A 25,390-nucleotide genomic window follows, 5' to 3' on the forward strand; every position below is an offset into this window, starting at 1 on the left:
CCTCAACTGCGAATATTGTGTTTTCAACATCAAGTGAAGATGTACCTTGTACTCTATGTATTCCTGATGTCGGATTGTGTATATATTCTCTAACCACACCAATATCTCTGCCTGATTGGCAGCTGACCAGACACGTTGGACTTTGCTTAAAAGTTACCGGTTGTTCATCACAATTAATGCTAGCTGTTAGCAATCACCTGTGCCAACGTGCAGTCAGTCGACACGTACCACATAATAATAAATGATCAATGAATAAATTATAATGTAAATAATTTAAATGGAACTGTAGTCCTGGCCAGCTAATCCTGCTTTATGATATGAAATACGTTGTGATGCACCACGGTGTTGTAATTAGAACAGCGTAACCTGCATATCTAATGACTGCACTCCCTGTACAGTGGTTCATCCCATTGTATTCCAGGGTGTCTGTGGTACAGTAACAAAGGGATGGAACAGACTGATAATTTCACATCATTTGAAAGGATGTATAGGAGTGTGTTGGAGCTTTTAGCATTGCCTGCCCCAAATATACAGTGTTAAATATTTTTTTTAGAAATTATAATGAGACAGTTTCACACAAGCAGTGATTATTTTAGGTTGGTAACATCTCCACTTCATCCTTGTAACATATCCTATGCACCAAGTTCTGAGAAACGCCACTGAAAACAGCACATCAATATTTCTTATGTTCATATACTGACAATGGCAGTATAAAGATGGACGTTTTTTGGGTCTAACTGTGATTGTCTTCTGAGAAACCTCCCAAGCTGTTCGGTATGAAGATAATATGACATGTTTTACAAAAAACCCTGACCATCCTCAAGCACATTTACATGTAATGCCAAGAGGTGCAGCATCTATTTTTCCAGATCCTGTTACATCTGTAGGTCAAGGGAAAAGGTTGATAGAAGAGCATATATTCTGTGTCTGGATAATAGGAAGGAGGGGGATGTAGGGTAGATATATGTGTTTGAAGAGGTCAGAAAGTAAATTACTCCACACGGGGATTTGAGGGGTGGGCAACCCTTCTGTGTTTGGACCATTGTATTCATATATTAATCATGACACAAAAGAATAAATGTTATAACATAACAATATGCAAATTATCCATTGTTATTAAAATTGATAAGCCCACTATTTTTCCAAACTATGGAAAACACTGGAAAGGTTACAGTTGAATACAGCTCTCAGTCTGACATAGGTGTCAACCTGATCAGTTTCCATTTGAAATGTTGAAAACAGACATGCAAATAGATTACCACATCCTTGAAACTGCATTTGGTGATATACATCTTTTAAAAAAGTATATGCGTAATCAGCCGACTGTTATGATCCTTGTCAAGTTGAAATGTCAAGCCTTCACATCTGATCACACGCGGTCCGTTTCATCCGGGAGGATGTCTTTCATAAAAGGCCTTTAATCAAAAGTGATGGGTCTTGTTATTGATTCAGCGGTGAATGAAATCAAAGGAATTTCATCAAGTCCATCTAGGGGTATAGTGTTGCCATTGTCACCGTGAAAGCTCTCTGAATTGATTGTCGGTGCGCCATGCTGTCCTGCAGAAAATACAAGGACACTCACATAACTTCTCAGCGGTATGTCAAATACCGACAAATAATAAAAGCAAATAGAATGCATAATTCCATTCTGTTACCACTGTCTTAATCTCAGCATTAGTAATTTCAGTCCTAGATTTTTCTCGTAAAAATATTTCATTCAATAGAAAGAAGAGCTCAGTGTTAATAATATTAAAGCATGATTGTTCGGATGCTATTCTCTACAGACTACATATTCTCCTAAACTGACTTCACAAGATTTAAGTTCTGTCCACTTCACTTAAAAGTTCCTTTGGGGATAATTTCTTTCAGTACATTTTCTTTGTTCATCATTATGTAGTTGCAATTTTCACTGTTAAATTGTTTTGATGAATGAAGTTTTATGATTCTCAGTGTTTCAGTCTAAAGTACGGGTATGATGGAGGTGGGAAGGGGAGACGGGAAGACTATCCAGATTTCTCATACCCCATATCCCACCACCCTATTTCTTAGTGGGTGGATTCTGCCATACTATTCAGAACACTTGGGATTTGGATGTACACGTACCCTTGGGGCGACTGAAATAAACTGATGGTATTAACCTCAGACTAAAAACAAAGGCAATTTATAAAATTTTTTTCAATAATGGCACAAAGGGTTCAAAGTATGCAGTGAAATTGAATGATCACGTCAACTCAATAGTAGTGGCAGACAACACGATTCCAAAGATTAGAGAAATGTAACAAATATGTGAGGAAGGCAATAAACCTGAGGTTGCAGTGTTTATGGTATGTCTTTGGCTGTTGTCGCGACATTGTATAGACCATCCTTGTGATACCAGTTACATTGTGCAAAGTCTGAGAGAAGTGCCAGTAGATTGTTCTAACATTGTACCTGCCATCACCCTTATACAGTGGATGTGGGTGTGGAAATGCCAAAAGGTGGGCTACCTTGGGATAACATCAATCATCTGTCCCATTTCTGTGGAAGAGTGGCTCCTATTACTCCCACACAACAAGTGCCATGGTAATAGCATAAATACACATACTTTTTGGTCTGGCTCAACACAAAAGATACTATCTCAGAGGAATTATTAATTGGTAGATGGAGTGTGGTTGGTTGTGATTGAATACACTTTAAAAATAAAACATGGTCATCAAAGAATCTTTCGCAACAATTATAACTTGAAATAAAGTCCTCTGTAATGAGAGTGAGATTGTGTAATGCGCTTTGATAAATCTGATGTACAACTTTCTATTTTTGCAATTTTGGGAGAGTAATTTGAATTTACATTTTGGAACGCAAATATATTCTACAGTCACACAGTGGTACTCTGAACGTTTTCTCATTGCCTAGTGTTACAATAGAGATGCTGCTTTTGTAATAATTTATGTTACGTGTTGATAAGATATTTTACAAGAATTGAGGGGGAAAAGCAACCACAATCCTGAAATCATCTTTGTTGATTGGATAGATGTTGCATACTGGTAATTTATGAGCATAAAAGATGTTTTTATAATGAGGTTGCACAAACCTACTGTGTACTGAGGTGCAAGTAGCCACCTGTAGACTTTCACTCTTACTGTCTGGAACAAAAAAAGACCAGAGCTGTATTACAGATGTATATCCGCAAAAAAAAGGCAATGCTATCCAGATATTCGACGTTGGGGTAGCATATTGACCATTTTTCACCACCATGGTTTGGCCCAAATGTCTTGTTATCAATGGTGAGTGTGGAATTGCTTACAGAGAATTGAGGTAAAATGGTTGAATGACGGGGAAGGTGATCAGAATGAGGGTTAATACAGTTTGTTTGCCTTCCAAAAATTTACATATTTTTCATCAGTGTGGCTTGAGCATGTGTGCTTTCCACCTAGGACTCCATACTTTTACCACATCACTGTGTCTCAAGTGGCAAGGTGGCAGTTTTTTCCAGCAAATGCACATTCTCTCTCCATTTTGACAACCCATTAGTCCCAGTTGTAATGAAATCTTCAATTTGCTCAGTCAGAATTTAACCTTTTAAGGGCCATTTCACAGAACTGGTGAAAGATCCCAGTACAGATATTAGACAGTGATCTCATGATAAAACAGTCAGAGCTTCATGCTTGATAATATGTTCTTCATTCTTATGACAGTTTCCAAATTCCGAATATAATGCAAACTGACAAGAAATTACTGGGAAAAGGAGGAGACGTTAACTGATAAATGTTGTAAGATTGCAGCAGTTGATAATTCATTGAAATGCTCATGCTCTGTGCAGTGTAAAAAATATGAGAGGATGTTCAGGTCGAAGTGATATTTGATGATTTGTGACAGACGTCTTGGGATATTGTGGGAATGTTTTTATTCTTTCATGATCTGCCCGCTTGCATAAGTTAATTTGTGTGAAATCAATTATATATTCAGGCAGATTTAGGGTTGATGGATTTCAAGGGGTGAGTGAGGATTATTGAATGAATTCGCGTTTTCCAGATGGAAAGGAAACGCTGTTGAAATCAGATTCAGATCAACACACAAAGCGGCCACAGAGTGCTTTTGTTAGCTCCGCTGTCAGCGACGCGGAGCTTATCAAATAGGGTGATTCTCCGTCGTCGTCGTCCGTCGTCGTCCGTCGTCCGTCGTCTGTCAACAATTGCCTTCTTCTCTGAAACCGCAAGTCCGATTGCTTTGAAATTTGATATGCAGTTCACCTAGGGTGACCTCACTTAAGTTTGTTCAAATCGTGGTGAAATTTGCATATTTGTATTTTTGGGGCATTTTTGGTGTTTTTTTGGTAAAAAAATCTTCTTCTCTCAAACCGCTTGTCTGATTGCTTTGAAATTTGATATGCAGTTTACTTAGGGTGACTTCAGTCAGATTTGTTCAAATCATGGTGAAATTTACATATTTGTATTTTTAAGGCAATTTTTGTCATTTTTGGTAAAAAAAATCTTTAAAAATCTTCTTCTTTAAAACTACCGATCAGATAGCTTTGATATTTGGTACATATGTCCCTAGGGATGATCTATTTCAGATTTGTTCAAATTGTGCAGAAATATGTAAATTTGTTTTTTTAAGGCAATTTTTGCCATTTTTGGTCAAAAAATGTATTTCTCAAAAAGTACTGGTCTGATGTGTTTGAAATTTGGTATACAGGTTTCTATAGATGAACTAAGTAATATATATTGAATTTCTGATGAAATCTGTAATTTGTATTTTTGGGGCAATTTTTGCCATTTTGGTCAAAAAATGTGTATTTCCAAAACTACTCATCTGATAGCTTTGAAATTTTGTATACATGTTTCTACAGATGAACTAAATAATATTTATTGAAATTATGATGAAATCTGCAATTTTGTATTTTCGGGGCAATTTTTTCCATTTTTGGTCAAAAAAATGTGTTTATCAAAAAGTACTGGTCTGATAGCTTTGAAATTTGGTATACAGGTTTCTACATATGAGCTAAGAAATATATATTGAATTTCTGATGAAATCTGTCATTTTGTATTTTGGGGCCATTTTTGGTCAAAAAATATGTATTTCCAAAACTACTCATCTGATAGCTTTGAAATTTGGTATACATGTTTCTATAGATGAACTAAATGATATTTATTGAAATAATGGTGAAATCTGCAATTTTGAATTTTTGTGGTAATTTTTCCCATTTTTGGTCAAAAAATGTGTTTCTCAAAAAGTACTGGTGTAACAGCTTTGAAATTTGGTATACAGGTTTCTATAGATGAACTAAATTTGATCTTTTAAAATTATGATGAAATCTGCAATTTTTATTTTGGGGGACAATTGTTGCCGTTTTTTGGTCAGAAAATTTTATTCTCACAAATCTACTCATCAGATAGCTTTGGTTGACATGTTCTTAGGGATGATCCCATGTGATATATTCAAAGTATGATGAAATCTTCAATTGTGTATTTTTGCAGCTTATTTTAGCCACTTTTTTCTGGCCACTGCATTGAGCTATCAAAGATTTTCCACCTTCTTCATCAACATGTGTCAAAATAGTTATTCTCTACATAAACACAGCGGAGCTATATCGGCCGCTAGGGCTTTTGTTTCAGATAGCAGTCTAGGTTCATCTCAATTAGATTATAGTATGATGTCATCGAAGAGTTGTTGATGATGTGTGCTGCATTGCGTAATTGGACAAAAATTTCGTTGGACATACTACTTAACTGATTTATCACGATACCTAATTTCAAAGAACACTTTTATGTAGCAAAGATTATTTTTAGTCGACATCAAGAAAAGTTGGGCATGATTAAAATTCTTTTCATATGGAAACTTGTCTCTCCTTGTAGACCATACTCTTGTCTTGTTGGCTGTCTAGGTGTAACCATTCCAATGATATGATTGAATGGTCAGTGAAAAGCAGTAAATTTGCAATATGTGCATGGTTGGATGGTTCCGTTGATTGCTATGCAGTATTCGTGGAGATGCTTTCTGAGTATTACGTGAACAGCCTATGAAGAATACGCACTCTGGTTACATAATTTCACTTGTGTCTGGAAATTTTAATTCGAGGGAGGGAAAATAAGGAACTAACGTTTCCAAACCGGACAGCAGTGTTGATGAAGTCTGCTCTCGGGGATATTTCCCATGTAGCCATTCTGTTTATATGACATGCAATGCATGTATACAAAGTGGCTATGTGTCCTTTGTGAGTGCTCTCAAGGGTGCTTAAGTCAGTATATGTCTACTCGCATCACCGTTGAACAGTCTGGGCGTACTACAGACACACAAAATCATTGATTCAAAAGAAAAATGTTCAGTGTATACTTGATTAAGTTTGTACATCGATGTGGTCCTTAACATTCATAGCTGGAGAATGTTTTCAAGATATTTCTTGACAGTCATGTTAATCTCACTGTTGTGTTGGTCACTTTAATCTAGAAAAACCTAACAGTGCTATATTTAAATTCTGTCAAAGAACTTTTACAATATATATATATATATATATATATATATATATATATATATATATATATATATATATATATATATATATATATGTGTGTGTGTGTGTGTGTGTGTGTGTGTATATCCTTCAAAAGGAAGAGAAGCTAACTGATAAATGTTGTAAGACCGCAGCAATATTTAGACTTGCTGTTTGCACTTTCTGCCAGTATTCTGAAAGTGCTGAAGTCCTGTAGTAAAGTGCTGAACTACCAACTATCATTCATTAGGTATTAGTGTATGTTTAAATGGCTTAGACAGAGCTGGATACTGCCTTAGAAAAGCTAACAGTTAAACATACGATTAGGTATAAGGTTTATAAAGGCATTTAGACTCCTTCTAACTTCTTGTGTAAACTAAACAAAGAGCGAAGTAGCGATCATTTCCAGGAGTCATGCGCTGTTAATCAATGCAATTATGGTGTTATTAGCACCAATTTAAACAGAGCGAGTGGTAGAATTTTATCTCATCTTTGAAAAGTGTGGATGGTATCTTAATTTGAATTTGACATTGATTCATCCTTTATTCAGGCAGTCATCCTGATTTCCACAAAAACACCATCAACCCTTTCTGAATATTTATAATGTAAAAATCAACTGAGAAAATATTTTTACAAGAGAGTGGGCAGTAGCTGGTGTCTCAGAGGAACGACAACTTCAGGAAACAAGTTGCATACAAGAGCTAGATTGATTGTGTATTTAAAGCAAGAGTGAGTGTCTGGAGCTGTTTTTTTGACACGAATCAGTTGAGCGCTAGTGATTTGAATGATGAGCAGTACAGAAAACACAACTGCCATACAAGCAGCAGCTTCATCGCTAGACTCTGAAGGGTAGTTACATTGACGTGAAAGTTACCTTGTGCCATCTGAAACAATATTACTGCAGCATGCGCCTCAAAAATAAAAGAATTCAATTTTTGCTCAAACTTTCCTCAAGCAGACTTCAAACCATTATCTTTCAAAATCAGGAATAAAAATCAGCGGTCACCAGGCAAATTTTGGTACTAGAGAAACAAATTACTCAACATTCACCGATATTTCAAATTAAAGATGGCTGCCATCCCTGTGTTATCTCTGTAGGGGAAAACGAAATTCCTGTATTTTCTCAAAATAAGCTGGTGAAAACTTTATTTACTCCATAATCTTCAAAATGAGCCCCCACAAGTGGTAAATGTGGTAGGCCAGAAGAATATTGTAAAAGTTTAGAGTCTGAAAATCTGTCTCTGAGGCGCAGTCTCCTTTAAACAACAAAGAACACTGGAACATTTATCTGGGGAATATTTATGTCTTTCTTTATTTTTCTCTTAATTTGTATAGCATTAATTAATAATTGTCATTCGCAGATGTGTCACTTGCATTCTTCAAAAAATGTTCCAATGTTCTTTTTAGTTATTGTGTTTCGAGTGACAAGTGGTCCTGTCTGTTTGATGAACTGTCTATCTCAAGCTTTGTGTTGTTGTTGACCTTAAGTGTGTATACTGGTAAATCCAAAATTATTTGACATGTTACAACAAACAACTTCCATGCTCCAAATGTTCATAAGATTCACTAAATGTTGAAAACAAATGGATTTGATCAAAGTCTTGTTATGAAAATATACCGTATATAGGTCAAGAGGTCAGGATGATTAAGAGCATGTGGGAGTACACAAGGGACTAATGAGATGACATAGCATAGTAATACAGGGTGATTTGCAAGCTTCCAAGAAAGCCAAATCCTCTGAGAAGCAGTCTGTGTCAGCCTATGTTGCCTGAATACTGTTTTCACAAATGTCACTTTCCGTTTTATTGTCACGCTAGTATACGCAAACAGTGGCTCTAATTAATGAATTGAGACAGTGCCAGTACTGGAAATCATACAAAGTAACTAAGTGTACCCTACGTGCATGGAATGACAAATCACATTTTTTCTTCGTAATCCTAAGTAGTGATTTGGTTTCCACGAACATAACAACACAGGGAGGAGAATTTACAACCCAACGCTGGCATGTTGACTTATATGACATCGCAATCAATTCATGAACATTGAAATCATTATTGGATATGTTGCTAGCCTTGAAACAGAAAGTAGGTTGACACAAAGGACATCGTATAGCCACAGCTATCTTCAAAGAAAGTTCATAAAGTCTTAAGGTCTTGGGTCAGACGAGATTTTAATCTCATACGGGGTACCTCCTGAAAGTAAATCTGAGAAAAATTATCGCATTCCAATCTTATTGGCATATGAATTAAAGAAATTGATTTGAATGATGATATAAACACATCCAGCTTTGGAGTCTCCTCCAGGCTGTTCACTTGATCTTCTTTATATTGAACCCAGAGTTGGTGAATGGTGGCAATGTTAAGATTGGAATTACTGTGAAAAGCAATTTGCCCGTGAAAATGGGAGTAATATCAGATCACTCCATTATTTACAAAAGCAACTCATTAAGTCCACAACCTTGATTGGAAATTAGGTACCGCATTTTACCACGAAACAAAAACGTTGATTACAAATGAAGAGAGTCTATTATGAATTGTGTCCAGTGCAAATAAGTAGTTAATCAGAGCTCCTCAGTGGAATAATTACTCTCAGACAAGCAGTCTGATGAATGGGAGAAACTCAGGGGTAGTGGAAGCTCACACAAGGCAGTGACATTGTACCGGTAGTGTTCCACATCCTGTGCGTGTGATGGCTTGGATGAATTTGATTGGGCTGATAGCATAAAAGTCAGTGCATTGCACTGTGGGCCAATTTGCTCATTTCAATTCAATTAAAGTTGATGTAGACTTTGCTCTGCTCATTACCAGTTGGATACAGAGTGCTGTCCACTGATAAAAAAGTGAAAATCTGATAATAAAATTTTCCAATTTGGTAAAAGGAAGTGTTTGTCAGGGATTCTAGAACACTCTAACCTTTACCAATATGAATTGTGCTGTGAAGGGAAGCACTACATTAGCCATGTCTCCAGTTTTTGTTAATTTTATAATACAGTTGATGGGATGTGCAGGAATGTGTGAAAGAAGTCCATTTTGAAGTGTCATTTCTTAGGTGATGCGTGCTTCGTTTGATGATGCAATTACAGGCACATTGTATCTCACTAATGAATGCAGCTCTCCCTGCTGTGAGAATGTTTGTGTGTTTTGGTAAATTAAGTTTTCTACATACAGTGTATATGCATGCTGAGCAATGTTGTCATGATAATTTTTTCTATGTCAACTTTGATTAGAAGATGTTTTACTCCAAAAAAAAAATGAAATCTGTGTCATGTCTGCTGGACAACAGTGATAATAACTTCATTGATTTAATTCCTATAGCAAACCAACATTCAACCACAAGTATCTCTTGTAATTTGATGAATGGATACTGGGTTCACATCCAGCGACATAGATACAGTGATCAAAAAAAGGAGCTGTGACAATTTCTTTTCTGTGAATGTATGCATGCTCCATTATACTGCTGATGTGATTGTACATGTGCAAGTAAGGCAATGTAGACGCATAATAATACCGAAAAAGCAATAATGCAGTTCACTTTTGTGCAGTTTGTCATGCTATAACCACTTTTATCTCTATCTTCTTTCAGAATAAAGTTGTCAATGTTGATGGTTCAAAAGTTAAACTTCAGGTAAGCAGTTGAAATTCTAATTTCTACATTAATATTCAAATTTCATGCTATCGTATTTTAAACCTGCATTTGTTTACCACATGAGCATAGGCATATACCCAAACCTGAATAATTTCATTACCCAAAGTTCATTAACTTGATAACTTGACAAAGATATATATTTTTATGTGTTGAAAACTTCATTTTGTTAAAAGCATATGAATATGGAATGATGCAATTTCATGTGCTAAACAGACAAAAATTTTCAATATATAGAACATCAGTGGTTTTGCAGTTGTGTAAATGTTTGATCAAATATATCCCTAACTCTGTGTGCTAACAGCAAACAGACTTGTACAGTTCAGTCTGTGACTCAGAGCATTTTAAAGTAATATTGAGTTCATCACACTGTGTAAAGGTGGGAGGGTCACGTTTTCCAACTTGTTATTAGACTTTTATTTTTCCATCTCGTTAGATCTGGGACACAGCAGGTCAAGAGAGGTTTCGAAGTGTAACACACGCCTACTACAGAGATGCCCATGCGCTGTTGCTCCTGTATGACGTCACTAATAGACAGTCCTTTGACAATATCAGGGTGAGTACCATGTCCAAGCCCACTCCTCCTACACAAAATCAGATGGTGCAAGATTTTAGTCCTGCCCACATACCGTGGTCTCGGTGTTCTCTTTCAGGAAAGACCTTGCAAGACTCAAATTTTTCATATCTTTGAATCTTCCTTGGAATAAACAAAACTGCAGTAGTCGTGATATGCAGTTTCACGTGGGAATGATGATACCGCACATGTATGAACATGTTGTGCTTCAATTTCCTCAGCTATGAACGCTTACCATTTTTCAAGCACAGCACTTCACACAGTCACTGGACAGTGACTACATCTCCTGAGCAGCAGCCCTCTGTCTTTGATCTAGGGATTCAGTGTGTCTTTACGTGATTGCAGAATGGCAACTCCTTTAAAATTGAATGGCTCCTTCAAAGTTCTGTTTATCATGTTTGAAATGACATCATCAGTAATAAGTTGTTGTCACTAGGGAAAGTACAAATCGTAAAAGGTGTTCTAGTTTTCCGTGTGAAGGCTGCATACATCACAGTAGCCTAACTGTGAATCATTCTCGAAAAAGGACATAAGATTTGCATTTCCATGTATATTTGGCATATTTACATTATATTTTCTGTTATAGTTTCAGTACTGTAATTAACAATAATAAATAACTGGTATCAATTACGAATGTCAGCTGAATAAATGATAAGTCATTGAACAGTGCTTAAGCAATATATTGGTGGATTTGAACAGGTTTCTGGCTATTCATTGTGTAAATTTTCATAAGTGATGAAATACCAAAGTCCGTTTCAGACTGTGTCACAGTGCTTCCAAAGAACATATGGACAGAGGCACATAAAAGCCTGGACAAATACAACCAAACTACTCCATCTACTGCAGGTACTTGTGGAGTACACTCATTCTGAACTCACATCATTTACATAACGTGAAAAGGCTCCAGTGATGTGGACTGGAGTGTTGTAGCATTTTTAGAAGTGTTGATATTAGAGCAAAAGATTCATTAATTATTCAAAAAACTCCTGTAGAAACTGTAGGGGTATGATCTCATGGGTGCTCAAGAAGGATTAATATTTTTGAGATTTCAGTCCCAGTTGGCAGAGAGGCCTACTTCAAGATAACACCCTCAGATTTTTGGCACCTGACAAAATCCCACTCTGCCCATCTGCTTAGGCATCTACAAATTAGAATCATATTTTATTGCATTCTGAAATTATGAGTTACGTACCTAGGCGCCGTACACGTTGAAATCCAAAGGCCAGGAGTTTAGAATGAGATATTTTACCCAGGAGGGAGTTGAAAGGAGACTGTGTAGAAGACATATGACAGGGATGCTCAGAAGATGACCTTGTCAACTTAAGTTCTTCTTTGTGATGTATTTGACATGTCAGATTAACCCTGATAATATGATACATTTTACTCTTTTGTCCCTCAGCGAATCAGTGTAACCCCGATAATATGATACATTGTACTCCTTTATCCCTTAGAGAATCAAGGTAACTCTGATAATATGATACATTTAACTCTTTGATCACTGAGAGAATCAGGGTGATATGAATACTACACCTGGTAAAAGGAACTGTAACACTGAACAGATACCACTGTGAGAAACTAGGAACTAAACCATGTTGAAGTATTTGTATATGGTTGTGGGATTTTTGATGATTTCACTCACCGGATATTCTCGGTATATCGGGATATGGACAAACCTTGTTGTTGTTGATTGAATGCAGGAATTTTAGAATAACCAGAGATGGAAATGATTGACTTCAGCGAGCATGGGATGCGGGAAATGATCAATTGGTGAATCGGGGGTAATAGGTCAAGGTTCAAAGCCATTCAGTCGTAAAAAAAAGATATCAAATCTAATATAGCTTGGATACTGCGATCAAAGCCATGGTTTGAAGGATTAGATAGCTATAAAGATGACAAGCCAAAAAGAATGAGAGAAATGCAGAATTCCCAAAGCTGTTTATGTATTCAGCGTGTTGAAGAGAAACAATGAAAGCCTAGGATGATGGCTGTGATGCATTGATGATGGAGATATGGAAGGGATTAAATATTATCCCGATAAGCTGAACAGACATGATATATGTGTGTAATCATAAATGTTTAATGTTACGTGTCTCAATATGGGACCCATCCTTCAACCTCATCATTTGTCATTCATTGTCATGAAATGTCCTCAAGATCTTGAAGGTCTTCTTCTGTTGTCCTTTGTAGTTAGTCAAGTAAGTCTTCCAGGGTCAATCTTCCTTTCCAAGTAGTGGCCTTTTATAACCCACTTGCTCAGTGTCACACGTTTTAAGATGACTAAAAGAGCAGATCTTCATAATAAATTTGCTATTCCCTTTTAATGGAAGCCTGATGCTACCTCAATAAAATTGTGCCTTTTTTGTGTCATAAACGTCAAAATACTAAAAGCAATGTGTTTCATATGTGACATACACCTCTAATTGAATAACCCCGACCTGATTGCCATAGCAACAGTGACCCTTCAGTGGAGTTAAGGAGTCACACGTATGGTAGTCGTCAAAACTGAATTTGTAATTTGCAATTAAAAAAAAAATTGGATCTTGGTCTGACAGGATGATGTTCTGGCGTGCTAATGCGGCGGTTCAATCGTCTGAGGAAACTGCCATCAAAGAGTCGTTGCCATGACCCAGCAGTGAACTCTTTTGTCTAGTCAGCAGAATATGTGTTAAATCCCAATTTTCCCTGTGCTCGTGCATGTTGTCATGCCAACCAGTCCCTGGGGAACCATCTGTTACATCGAGGGAAAGTAGACAGGTTTTGTAAATTATCAGCCTCTGATGGGGGCATTTATTATCAAGAGTGGATGAGTGAATGTGTTTTGCAATTCAACCAAAGATTTACAATATCAGGGTCCATGATCTTCCAAAAAAACTCTTGAGTCTGAGCAATCGCAAAAGTCATAAAAAAAGATAATATCTGTGTACACAGTTTCCTGAGCTGAGTAACTGGAGCCCTGGTAATGCCTTAATTTGCAATATAGGGAATAGTACACTCATGTTTCTGGCGCCAAACTTGTCATGGTTTCCATTGCGTATTACAGTTATGATCAATATGTACAGACTCATTTTGTAATTTTTTTTTCGCTGAAACACGTTTCGCTGGATCAAATCATCTCTGAACAAAAATTCTTCACCAAACTTGCAGATATATGCAGCTTTTGAGTCTTTCCCCTGTATGCGCATCGTTGTAATAGCTAGGCTTTGAGTGTCAATTCAAAATGAAATGGGTACCGTTTTTAATTGACATGTAAATCGATACACTGCTCAGTACAAATGGAATAAAAAATGACATTTTAAAGAACACAACAGATTTGTTTGCACGGCAATACAATACATCCCCTCGGGCTCTCCGTGCATTCTGTCCATTTGGACAAGTAATAACATGCTGAGGAAATTAAGCTAATCCAGTTTTGATTTAAATAAACGTTACAAAAATGTAATCCTTTTTATACAGTGTATAAAACACATGTTTAGTAATTATTGGTTGAAAGCAATTTCAATAGTCGCTGACAATGCACTATTTATGGACTTAGATTCAACGTAAATCATCATGTTATGTAGTGTTATGCAGTGTTTACATGCCCAAGAGTTCGACAATTCATGGATTCTATGGTCAGTCCGTTACGAAAATTTCAGGTAGTTGTTGCCTAGAAATGAAAAGACTTAAATTTTAAACTTTTTGCCCAAACTTTCCTCACGGAAACTTTAAACCATTCTCTTACAAAAGCAAGAATAAAAATCAGGGGTCACCGTGCAAAATTTGGTACTGGAGAAACAAATTACCCAACATTTATTGATATTTGAAATTCAAAATGGCTGCCATCCCTGTGTGGACTGTATGGGGAACTACACAATTTTTGATTTTCACAAAAATAAGTTAGTGAAAACTTTATTTATTTATTGAGCTTCAAAATGAGTAGACCAAAAATGTTATGTTGTGTTTAAGACTTACGGTAACCTGTTCACTCCCAATTTTCTTGGACAACTAATAACATGATGAGGAAATTTTTTCTCTAGTACTAAATTTTGCATGGTGGCCCCTGATTTTTATTCTTGATTTTGAAAGGGGATGATTTCAAGTTTTCTTTAGGAAAGTTTGGGCAAAAGTTTAAAGTTTAACCCTTTCACCACCACCACTACAAGCAGTAGACCAAAAATGTATTGTAAAAGTTTGAGAGTCCGTATAGCTGCATATATCCTCAAAGTAACATTAGTTTTGACAGATTTTTCAAACATTTTATATTCCTATTATAATACGGATGGAAAATATTTGACCTCGCAGGAACGCTTGATGGTGTAAAATTGATACAAGACTGATGGTGGTTTTTTTTTCAAATATATACTTTCCTATTCAGTTTCCCAGACAATTTCTGACAAGTTTTGAAGATCGAAATTTGAAAGTTAGCTACAGGCACTCCATTTAGTCTGGAGGTTTAGCATGGCATAGTCTGGTAGTTGTGTGTGGCTTTCTTCTCATGGACTCCCTAAATTGTATTAGTCACAATGTTAACACACTTTCAGAGTACTGGGTCTTGTTTCAAATTGGAAATAGACAAAATGTTAGATCCTTAGAGTCGTACCTAGAAACTCTCCGGTATTTGTTCACAATTTAGCAGTATCCATATCTATCAAATATTTGCAGTTGACATTAAATTAAGATATGTCAAGAGTTAAAAAGACGACAGTGCAACTTAAAAAGTAATGATATTTACAATTTCAAAGGTTTTCTCTTGTAATGGGGTTGTGCATAAAACAGAAGGTAGGTGACCTCATTTTGGTTGCAAATAGTTCCCCCTCCATAGCGGGCAGGAAGAAATTTTAATGGCGCATTTATATTAGCTTTACGTCTATGGCAATTGTCACATGAGCACCTCTGGGCATCTTTCGTTCAAACTGCCTGTCAATCAGTGTGGTTATGTTTTTATGCTCTCTTGGAACGGGAATACCCAGTGTGAACAGATGTATTGCTTTGTGTCGTTGTACAGGTTCTGTTTATTTTTTAAATCATTCCAGTTACATATCTGAAAATAATCGGTTTCAACTGTACAGTGTAAAGACAAAGATTTGAGATGGAGTTGAGTTTAGTAAAATATTGTATACAAGTGAAATTTGTTACGATTTTTTTTTAGCCAGATAAAACTGAATTGAAGTCAGTGATTTGCCTTCTAAACTGGTAGATGTGTGAAAAGCAGTCAAATGTAGTAATATCTCAGTTCATATATATAAAACAAATTCAAGTATGAAAATATGAAAATATCTACATGGCTTTGATATGCATGCATTGATGTAAGTGCACAGTTAACCCTTCAGTATCAAACATGTTTTAACAGTCATTTTTCTGGCCTTTGTGAGCTCTTACGCTGAATGAATTAGCATGTAATGGAAAGGAGAGATATGCCAAGAAAAGATGGTGCCTTAACCAGGTTAAGGAAAGAAAGACGCGTAGCTACTCCACTCTCCTGATATTTACTTTGTACACACTGGCTTTTCAGCCGTACGTGACTTTTTGTGCTATATTCCAAATTGGTTAATGAAATAATTGATCCTTGAGTGAATGCCAACAAGGCCAATTCAAGTGGCTAGGAGTCTTTTTATTTTGAAAGAGGAAAAACGTCATTTGCCTCGTCTGATTTATGTTGTCGTGGTGATTTCGTGAAATTTGCATTTTGTTTGTGAGGAACATATTCTCAAATGTGTGTGAATAATTCAGTGACTTGTCACTTTGAGTATGCTTTTAAAAATCTTTGACTATGCCCCCAGGCATTTCATAGGTTACTTGTCCCTTTCTAGATGGATTTGTTTTATTCAAATATTTCCATGATGAGATACGTGAAGTAACTGCTGTACAGAAGTCAGATATTTGATAAGCTTTCGGATACAAATATCATGGGTAAACAATTTCTAGCTTTGATGTGTGTAGTTTATACTTTAATCATTTCAAATTTTTCAATGAAAAAATTTGGAACATCATGCTTGAAAACTTTTTAAATACCATCTTGCTTTCTGTATCATAGTTTGTAGACTGCAGTATTACTAAGAACCAAGTGATCTGATCAAGTTGTGCATTCTTGATATTCTCTGCTGTGAAGATTTTCAAATGTAAGATAGAAATCTTGACCATATAACCGTTAAATTTTAATTTGTAACTCTGGAAAGGAGGGTTATGGAGGATGTCACCAATGAGTTGGTGCATAACTCATGAATATTTATCATGGAATGTGGCTTCTGAGAGTCTTTCGAGTAGACCGGCCCAAGTCTATTGGCTCTTCTCGGGTACTTGTATGTGCAGCAATTACTAGCTTGCCAAGCCAATGCATTCACACCAGACAGTCTACCAAAGTGTATTGCTTCAGTTTTATGATCACTTCACAACTATTAAAACGCAACAGTCTGCTGAAGTTTGTTCCTTCAGTTTCCTCAGTTTTGATATTTATATGCCCACATACTTGGGGCAGATCTGTCTGTTGAGTTGCCCTTCTGTTAAAATGGTAACACAGTTCTTTGCAAAACCTGTGCACCGCATATGATATTTCACAAGTGCTGAATGAAGTTGATGTATCTACAATAGGACTGCTGAAGTCGCAGTTTCCAGTACTTTGAACCAATCAAGTAAACCAGAAAAAAATGGCTTACGATTAAAATACTGTGCATTTTTTGTGCCTCATTTTCGCTGTATTGCTGTATGAGGGCTTTGTGTTCAATAAATGTCAACAGTTATTTATATTTACAATTGTAATTTTGTAGAGTTGCTTTGTCATTACAGAGCTTTTTAAAAAATCATCTTTCCTTCTCCAAAATATTCAATACAATATTTGCAAAAAAACCCAGAACTTTGCTGTTTCTTTTTATCCATATAGGTATAAAGCAAATCCACTTTGAAACAACAGACCAATTTTGAACAACATGATAAAGTCCTATATAGCCCAAAGTAAAAATGATCTGCCTGACAACCTCGAAATTTTCTGATTTCATTGCAATAATCTTGTATACTGCTTATTTTACATCATGTATTTTTCCTTTGGACAGCACAGAAAGCAACAATAACATTTGAACTTCTTATGCACACAGTTCAGCTTTGCGTACCGGCGTAAACAAGGCCCTGTGCAAATTTCAAAGGGTTGTGTTAACAAATATGCTGTGTCACGGTGTCCAAACAGATTGGTGGGAAAGAAACTTTCATGGTAACTATTTACCCTTTACTGTGACACGTAGCCTTTGTAGCTGAGGCATTGGTCTGATCTTTTCATGTTTTGACGGCTTGTGTGCTTTTGACGACTATGCTGTAACAGAAGTATATACTGAAGTCTTTTGTGCTTCTATAAAGAAAATGTATTTGATTATAAACACTGAATGTTTAAATATACCAACAAAATGTAACACTGGACTGCTACCCACCACCAAGATGCCATTTAAAACAGGATTTGTTGGCAGGGTTTTGGAAACCAAACACCTGTTTGCAGATGACAAAGTATGCAGTGATTAATGAGCATGCCGATTTCAGACGTAGTATTTGCTATAACACTGAAAGTATGCCAAGACAAACTAGTGCCAAGCATGTGAGTGCATGTTAAAGAAGTAGCCAGTTACTTTGGTTATGCTGGACCACAAAAACAAGCCAGAATCAGCTTCTAAAAGTTTTACAAATTTCTTTATATTTTGACGAAAAGTTGCACAATGCTCCACCAATCCCTGTCTCCCCACTCCCAGCACCTCCCTACATCCCTCACAAAAAAGTCTTAAAAGTCTACAAAAGCCTACCATAGGGTTAGTGGAACTTGAAAGAGGAATTTCAAAGACATGGAAGGAGTAATACAATTCAACCCTTTGAGCACCGTAATTTTCCCCCTAAAATATCAGGGCAACATTTTACCAATTTGTATGAATTTTTTTGTAATTTTTTCTATGATTTTGGACTAAATGGACGTAAATTTTCATGGGCTACACTTTTTGACCAAAATTGGTGGAAAAAGCAGAAAAATTTGTCCACATCTCACTGAAAGAAATTGTTGGTGTTATATTGTGCAAAGGCAACAAAAATCGACTTTGGCACTCAAAGGGTTAATGTTGTTCACATATGCAACGTGTATGTACCCTCCCTCCTGAAACCTATCATCCTTTGGATAACTCTCACTCAGTTAAATGTGGTTGGTTGGATTTACTTTTGCAGACACAGAACCCTGGCATGAGATGTAAGGTATCTACCAGGGTTTATAACTTTGAGCCTGACACCAGTCTGTCTCTGTGTTTAATTTCGAACACATCACAATCCCAACAGAAATATGGTGTGAATTCCCCCTCCCCCCTGAGATTTAATAAATCATCTTGTTTGAATAACCACTTCCTCTTGATGTTAACATTTAGTTAATTTGCCCTCTGCCTAGATTGAATCTTCCATGAGAAAAAAGTTGTAAATTGTGCCAACTTCAGGGGAAAAAAGGTGATAACAGTCACCACTGACTAAAATAAATCTGAAATCCGAAGCTTAAAAGTATTGACGCAATTCAACAACTAATTAAGAAATTCCTCTTTGTGAGTAAAACTCTGAGCTAAACTTTAATCTGCTTGAAATCTTGATTTATTTATCCCTGTCAGAGGGAATCTTCACTGCCTTATCGGTTTTTTCCCCGAGTAAGTGCAGTAGTGCTGTTTGATGTTCATCCCTCTTTATTGCTGGTTCAATTATCGTGCTCCATCAGGCCAGGTACCAAGTTTGATAAGTAAACTGACCTTTGACCCTCAGTGACACGTTACTAGGCAGACTGACTGTAGTGCTTGTGTGGAATGAGAAATGTTGTCCCCGCTTTCTTTTTTAAGAATAGGCATTCCTTCGACAGAGATTAAGGAATTACAGATCTGTGCTGTGTTCCTGCTAAAAGACATGGAATATTCCAAGTTTTTCATAAATAATGTGTGTTCTCTCGGTGAATTATATGCTAAATGATAAAATTGTATTTGTGGGTGTGCTCAGAATATTCTCATAAATGCACAAAATTTAAAAAAAAAGAGTAAAATTAAAACAATGTGATGAACAAAAATCAAGTGGCTTCATCCTACGAGATAAATGTAGCTAACATTAGTTGTCGGTGTCAACCTTTGTATCCTGATTTCCGTGTGGCAAAGTCCATCTTCTCCGGTGTAGACATAGGGAATAAAAAGAATAATTGGCAGTGACACAGTATTTGAGTCAGATGACATGCATCCCTTCCTTGTAATGTCATAGTAAGACATTAACTTGGATTGGTAGTAATCCCACAGCCCCTTGGGTCATGGAGATCAAATCAAAGTGTTGTTCCTTGGACTTTCTTGGAAAAAAACCAAGAAGCAGCAGGCAAAATTGTTAGTTATTATTTTATAATCCACCTAAAATTGCACCAATTTGTATGATATTGAATGTGTAGTGATGTTAGAGAAAAAGGTTCATCGGAACTGTGACCATGTGATTTTCTTGTTTACAAACAATTTATTTCATACACAATCAGATGGGTCATGTCAACATAGCTGCAACAGTTATAATAACGATTGATGTACATTGTGTAAAACATTGTAACTTCCATCAGTTGCCAACGTAAATTGGATACAGTGTTTACATTGGTGGTATGGGTCCCATACGATCTTTGAGCGTAGTTCTGATGACCCCTCTCTTCAAGTGTTTATCACAGGAAAGATAGAAACCCTGAATATTGCATACAATAAATGTATTTGATTGTGTATTGAAATATCCAGATCGCAAAGTGATGTGAGCACCAACAGAAATGATAATACCAAAGATTTGATTTGGGACATTTTAAAGCATTTTCAAAAATATTCCAAAATTAGCAAGAGAAAAAACGATTCTCAGGAACAGTTGTTCAGTTATTAGTTGCCATGTGACTTTTCTGCCTCAAAGAATTTATGTACTAGCAATAATGGCAATTTTTTATTTTAAGATGTTTTTTCAGGACCACAAAAGACAATTACATCACTTAATGGGTGATGACACATAATTCAAGGCAAAATTTTAACTCTTTGAACATTAAAGTCAATTTTTGTAGCCTTTATAAAATATGCCCCAGTAAATTTTTTTTCAGATTTTTGCCAAAATTTTGATAAAAACTGTAGCTAACCAAATACAATGTCCATTTTGTCCAAAATTATTGAAAAAATTACAGAAAAATTTCATATAAATTAGTTAAATCCTGCATGAAAATTTTGGTGCAAAAAATTACCATACTCAAAGGGTTAACCAATATTCCCTGGAGTCTTTTTTTTCTGTCATTTTTACATCATTCTGATTTGAAATGATGAAGGAACAGCAATCATTTATCACGTCAGGACAATGGTAACCCGTGAACTACCTACCATTTGCCACCACTACTAGGGAAGACGTTTTGTAATGACCCTGAGATTCTATCCATTACAACAATTTGCAAGAGAGATCTGATACAGAGATAAAAATCTGTTACAATCATACGTTTGTATATTCCTTCCTGTTTTTTTTACAACAGCCTGTTATTAGTATTTCATAATAATTCAGATGGATTAACAAATTCTATATACCAGCATGTCTGACATGTTTGTTTCGTGGAACACATTGCATACTCAGTCAGGGATGTTGTTGGTTTCACTGTGAAATGTACGCCATCTGTTGTATGCGTGTGGGCGGATTGTATGCCTTAACACTTAGCACTCATGAACCCAGTGTGTGCACTTTTGACGCCCGATGACCTCAGTAGTTCAGGTTCATGACCGTACACCGGATTATGCAATGGAAAAAACTGCCAACTGTTTCCTTTAGATTTGTAGGTATAATGGAAAGCTACACTTACGAGGTGAATGTTATAACTCAAACAGGTGTTCTTAAATTTACGGGTATTGAGTACTTACACTTTAGGGTCAGGTGGGGAGGTCACGTCTCAAGTAGTCACTATTGCAATGTCATGCCTTCGTCATCAATATTTAACAATGCCTTGCCACGTTTCAAACCAAACATTCCTCCGTGGAAAAGCAGCTGAGGATAATAAATTATACTTGTTAGGGCAGTGGACAGTGTACAATTTTGTGTGATTACAGAGAAAAAGGACATGTTTCAATGTGAACAGTTTTTGTACATTAATACAGGCAATTCATTATTTTCCTTTACTCACATATTACAGTACATGAAGAAACACAATATGGTTTGCAGTTTTGATAATACTGTTAAATATTGGTGATGAAATAAGCTGAAAGGCAGAAAAATTATCATTTGGAAATGTCTTCAAATGTATGGTTTTGTTGTTTTTGTTCAAGTCATTCACGAATTCTGATGAAATTATCTAAATGTCACAGAAGGTAAATTGTTCATGCTGAGGTTTTGCCGAGTTAGTTCCTGGGTGAGGTGGTGACAGAGTATACTCTAGAGGGCGCCATCACACGGCTGATATTTTTGGTCCTTCGGTGATCCATCAATCCACATATATATCCAACAAATGTGCAATTTCGCTGTGTGGGTGGTATTATCTGGCTGTACATGCAAAAAGCAGCTTTTTGGTCATTGCTTCACTGGTTTACTGTCATGCCTGCTAAAATGCATTTCAGTGTTTAGCATGTCAGAGTGAATGGACATGCCTGTGGTTTATCAATGTCACAGGAAGCGATGCAATGCAAGTCCTGAACAATGGGATGTGCTGCCACCCTCTTGTCCTTTCTCTTTTTTCCCCTCTAAATCTTTAGAAAGATTTTGCGATTGCCTTACACATATTCCCTGATAAATTCAAGGATTAGATTTTGGATACTTGCCGGATAAGAAAAAAATCGGATCAAATGAAATGGAAGAGTACTGATACTGTTGGAAGTGTGGGGGTTTCTGTATCAGGATGGATAAGTAGAGTGAGAAGATGTGAATGCCGATAGTCAGTTGACTATATAGCGGCCGATACAGCTGCAGATAGCAAAACCAGCCGTACTTGATTTCACCTTTCATGCTTTATGTGCACCAAAGCGGGAGATAAGGGTCAATGGAGATATTTATGCTGGTAGCTGCCCGTCCGTGTGGTTTCATAACAATGTACAAATTCCAAAAGTCTGACTAATTTGAAAACAGGAAAAAAATAAATCAAGTATAAATAGGAACGGCAAAGAAGAGGCATTTTTTAAACCATCGCAGAAAAAAATCTGTATGTTTGAAGCATGGTGTAATGATGTTCATTTTAATATACATATGCAAAGTATATTAATGGTTGTACCTTAGGTATGCAAATCTTATGCTAATGACTCATCATAAATGATAGAGAATATTCATGTTCCTCAACTGTGCACTATGATGGAATAGGGACAAAAAAAGGTTACCTCATCAAACTCACCCTGCAAACCGGTAGTCTTGATGGCACACTGCTGTATGTGAAATCTCACTAAAACCCCAGTTCTCGATATTTTTAAAATCACAAAGTTGACAAGTAAGCTTTTTGCACTCCAGTGGCATAACACCAGCTAGGCGTTTTTCTAAAGTCAGGGAACTTTTAAATTTACCAACCTTTCAAAATGACGGCTTTTTTTAATGTTTACCTCCTTTTTATTTTAATAAAAACCCTCGATAAGCTTAACCTACTCGACATCTGCAGTGAACTTAGAAATTTTCTTTAACATTGACTTCTGCATGATTATCAAGTGACAAGTGCTTCTGTCATGATCATTTCTGGGAATAGCCACTGAAGCACTCTCAACTCTTGCTTTTTCATGCATCATGTGATCTATCTCCATGGAGACCTGTCCAAAAGTGGCGTACTTGTCATGATTCACAATGTGGAAAAAAAGGACAAGTTGTTAATGAGAGAGGAACGATATGTATTTTTGGTCTGAGGAGATGTGAAGCGCATTATTCTTGAAATAACTAGGTCAGGTATTGAGTACTTAAGTCTATATTGCCACTACTTATTTCATTTTGCTCAATTACAGGGTGGTACAGGGAAAAAAATGAACAACACAAATTTTCCTAATAGTAATGCAGGGTATTTGGCCAACTTAAACTGTATTTCATTTCAACATCGATGATAAGGGTGACGTTCCATACCCAGAAGGGTACCCTAAAACAGATCATCACAACTAGAATGATTTGTCCCATTACTCTCCAGGTGTGCAAGAAACAAAATGCAAAATACTCCCTTCTTGTATATTAGTAATATGTAAACTGATGTTGACCTTGATGTCAGTTACACTAACATCTCCTTGTGTCATCACCTGGCATAGCTGTCGATGAAATGTTGCTTGAAAGTGTTTCACAGCAGATGTTTTAGATACAGTGATAAAAAAAAATTGACTCTTTGCATTGCACTGGATCTGTGCCAGTTGTCCAACATGCAGAGTATTATTGAAAGTAGCCAATGCCGATGACATGCTGATTTTTTTTGTAGTTAACTGAGCATGAGAATAAATACAGGGGCTGATGGAGTTTCAGAGGAATCCATAGTGTTACATTTTACAGCATGTAGCTGGCTTTGGGATCCTGTTGATATCAAGTACTAGTATGACTGTCATGGTATAATTTTGAAAAAAAAAAAAAAAAAAAAAAAAAAAAAAAATGGCATTCATCATACATGATATTGTCACATCTCAATCACTGAGTCCAAATTTTACCACTTCAGAGCAGCTTGTCTTTATGGATATTGTCACATCTCAATCACTGAGTCCAAATTTTACCACTTCAGAGCAGCTTGTCTTTATGGTATAAAAATTGTACAGATCATTTTGTCAAAAATCAAAAAATGATATGTGGCATATTGTATTCGTTTTCCATATTTCTTGTAGCTGGTTGTCTGTACACTGACATACCAAGATGTCTTGTCTGTCTGAAGGTGTACCTATCACACATCACTAAACTCCACTCTCATTTATGAATTGACATATTCCCATAAATAGTTCCAGCCTACACTGTACCTTTTAACATTTTGCATGTCAATTTTGACAAACAAATAACATCAAATTATATCCTCTGTGCCTTGTCACATTTTAATTTTTAACTCATCAGTACTGATTATCTTTGGTTTATAAAACATATTTTTTCGTGTATGCCATCTTAATTGGTAGAATCCCTTCAGGATTTCAGTTTTATGGCTTTTTTCCCCTGTCCTCTTTCATATTTCAATTTAGTAATTAGTAAAATCAGATCACATATTGTCCAGTGTATCATATTGATTTCACATTCACAGTCATATAATTCTTATCATTTTGATTGACTTCAAAAGCTAATCTAATCAATTATTAATCGTGATTTTAGGTTTAATAAAAATGACTATAAAAAAAAATCCAGGTCAGTATCTAAGCTGCCAGTAGGATAGCATTGCCATATTTCGAGGCAGTGTTCATAAAATACTGAATTACATATATGTATGATAGTTTGTGGCCTGGCGGCATTTTCTTGAGTACGGAAAATGATCTTTAGATTAAAGAAATTAGGGGAAAAGACGGCCAAGAGAGATGATGGCGGATGTGGGCAACCAATCACATTAGCTCATTATTCTTTCATGTTACTGAAGTCACATTTTACTGCAGGTCGTTTCAGGTCACCTAGCAATGAAATATGCATGTGTTTATTGCAGTAGTGGGGATAATAGAAAGTCTGTGATGTTGGTGCAAGCATACAAAATGCATAGCCAGACTGGCTCCACATGTATTAAATTATCTGGCGTATTACCATTAATAGGTGTGACAAGCATCTTTACTTAATACACTATCTTAATGATCAAATGGAATCTG

The 25,390-nt window shown here is 36.2% G+C and overlaps 1 protein-coding gene across 4 annotated transcripts in view; it reads left to right on the forward strand.

Moving 5' to 3' along the window:
- The window catches only part of LOC139151313 (ras-related protein Rab-37-like), a 129,436-nt gene that overhangs the window by 84,439 nt on the left and 19,607 nt on the right, over nt 1-25,390 (forward strand). For all 4 annotated transcript variants that reach the window (XM_070724000.1, XM_070723999.1, XM_070724001.1 and 1 more), the window contains exons 3-4: nt 10,052-10,093; nt 10,548-10,667. In XM_070724000.1, the coding sequence (XP_070580101.1) occupies nt 10,052-10,093; nt 10,548-10,667 (162 nt within the window). The remainder of the gene's footprint in view (nt 1-10,051; nt 10,094-10,547; nt 10,668-25,390) is intronic.

This window comes from Ptychodera flava, chromosome 15 (assembly GCF_041260155.1).
Source record: "Ptychodera flava strain L36383 chromosome 15, AS_Pfla_20210202, whole genome shotgun sequence".
NCBI lineage: Eukaryota > Metazoa > Hemichordata > Enteropneusta > Ptychoderidae > Ptychodera > Ptychodera flava.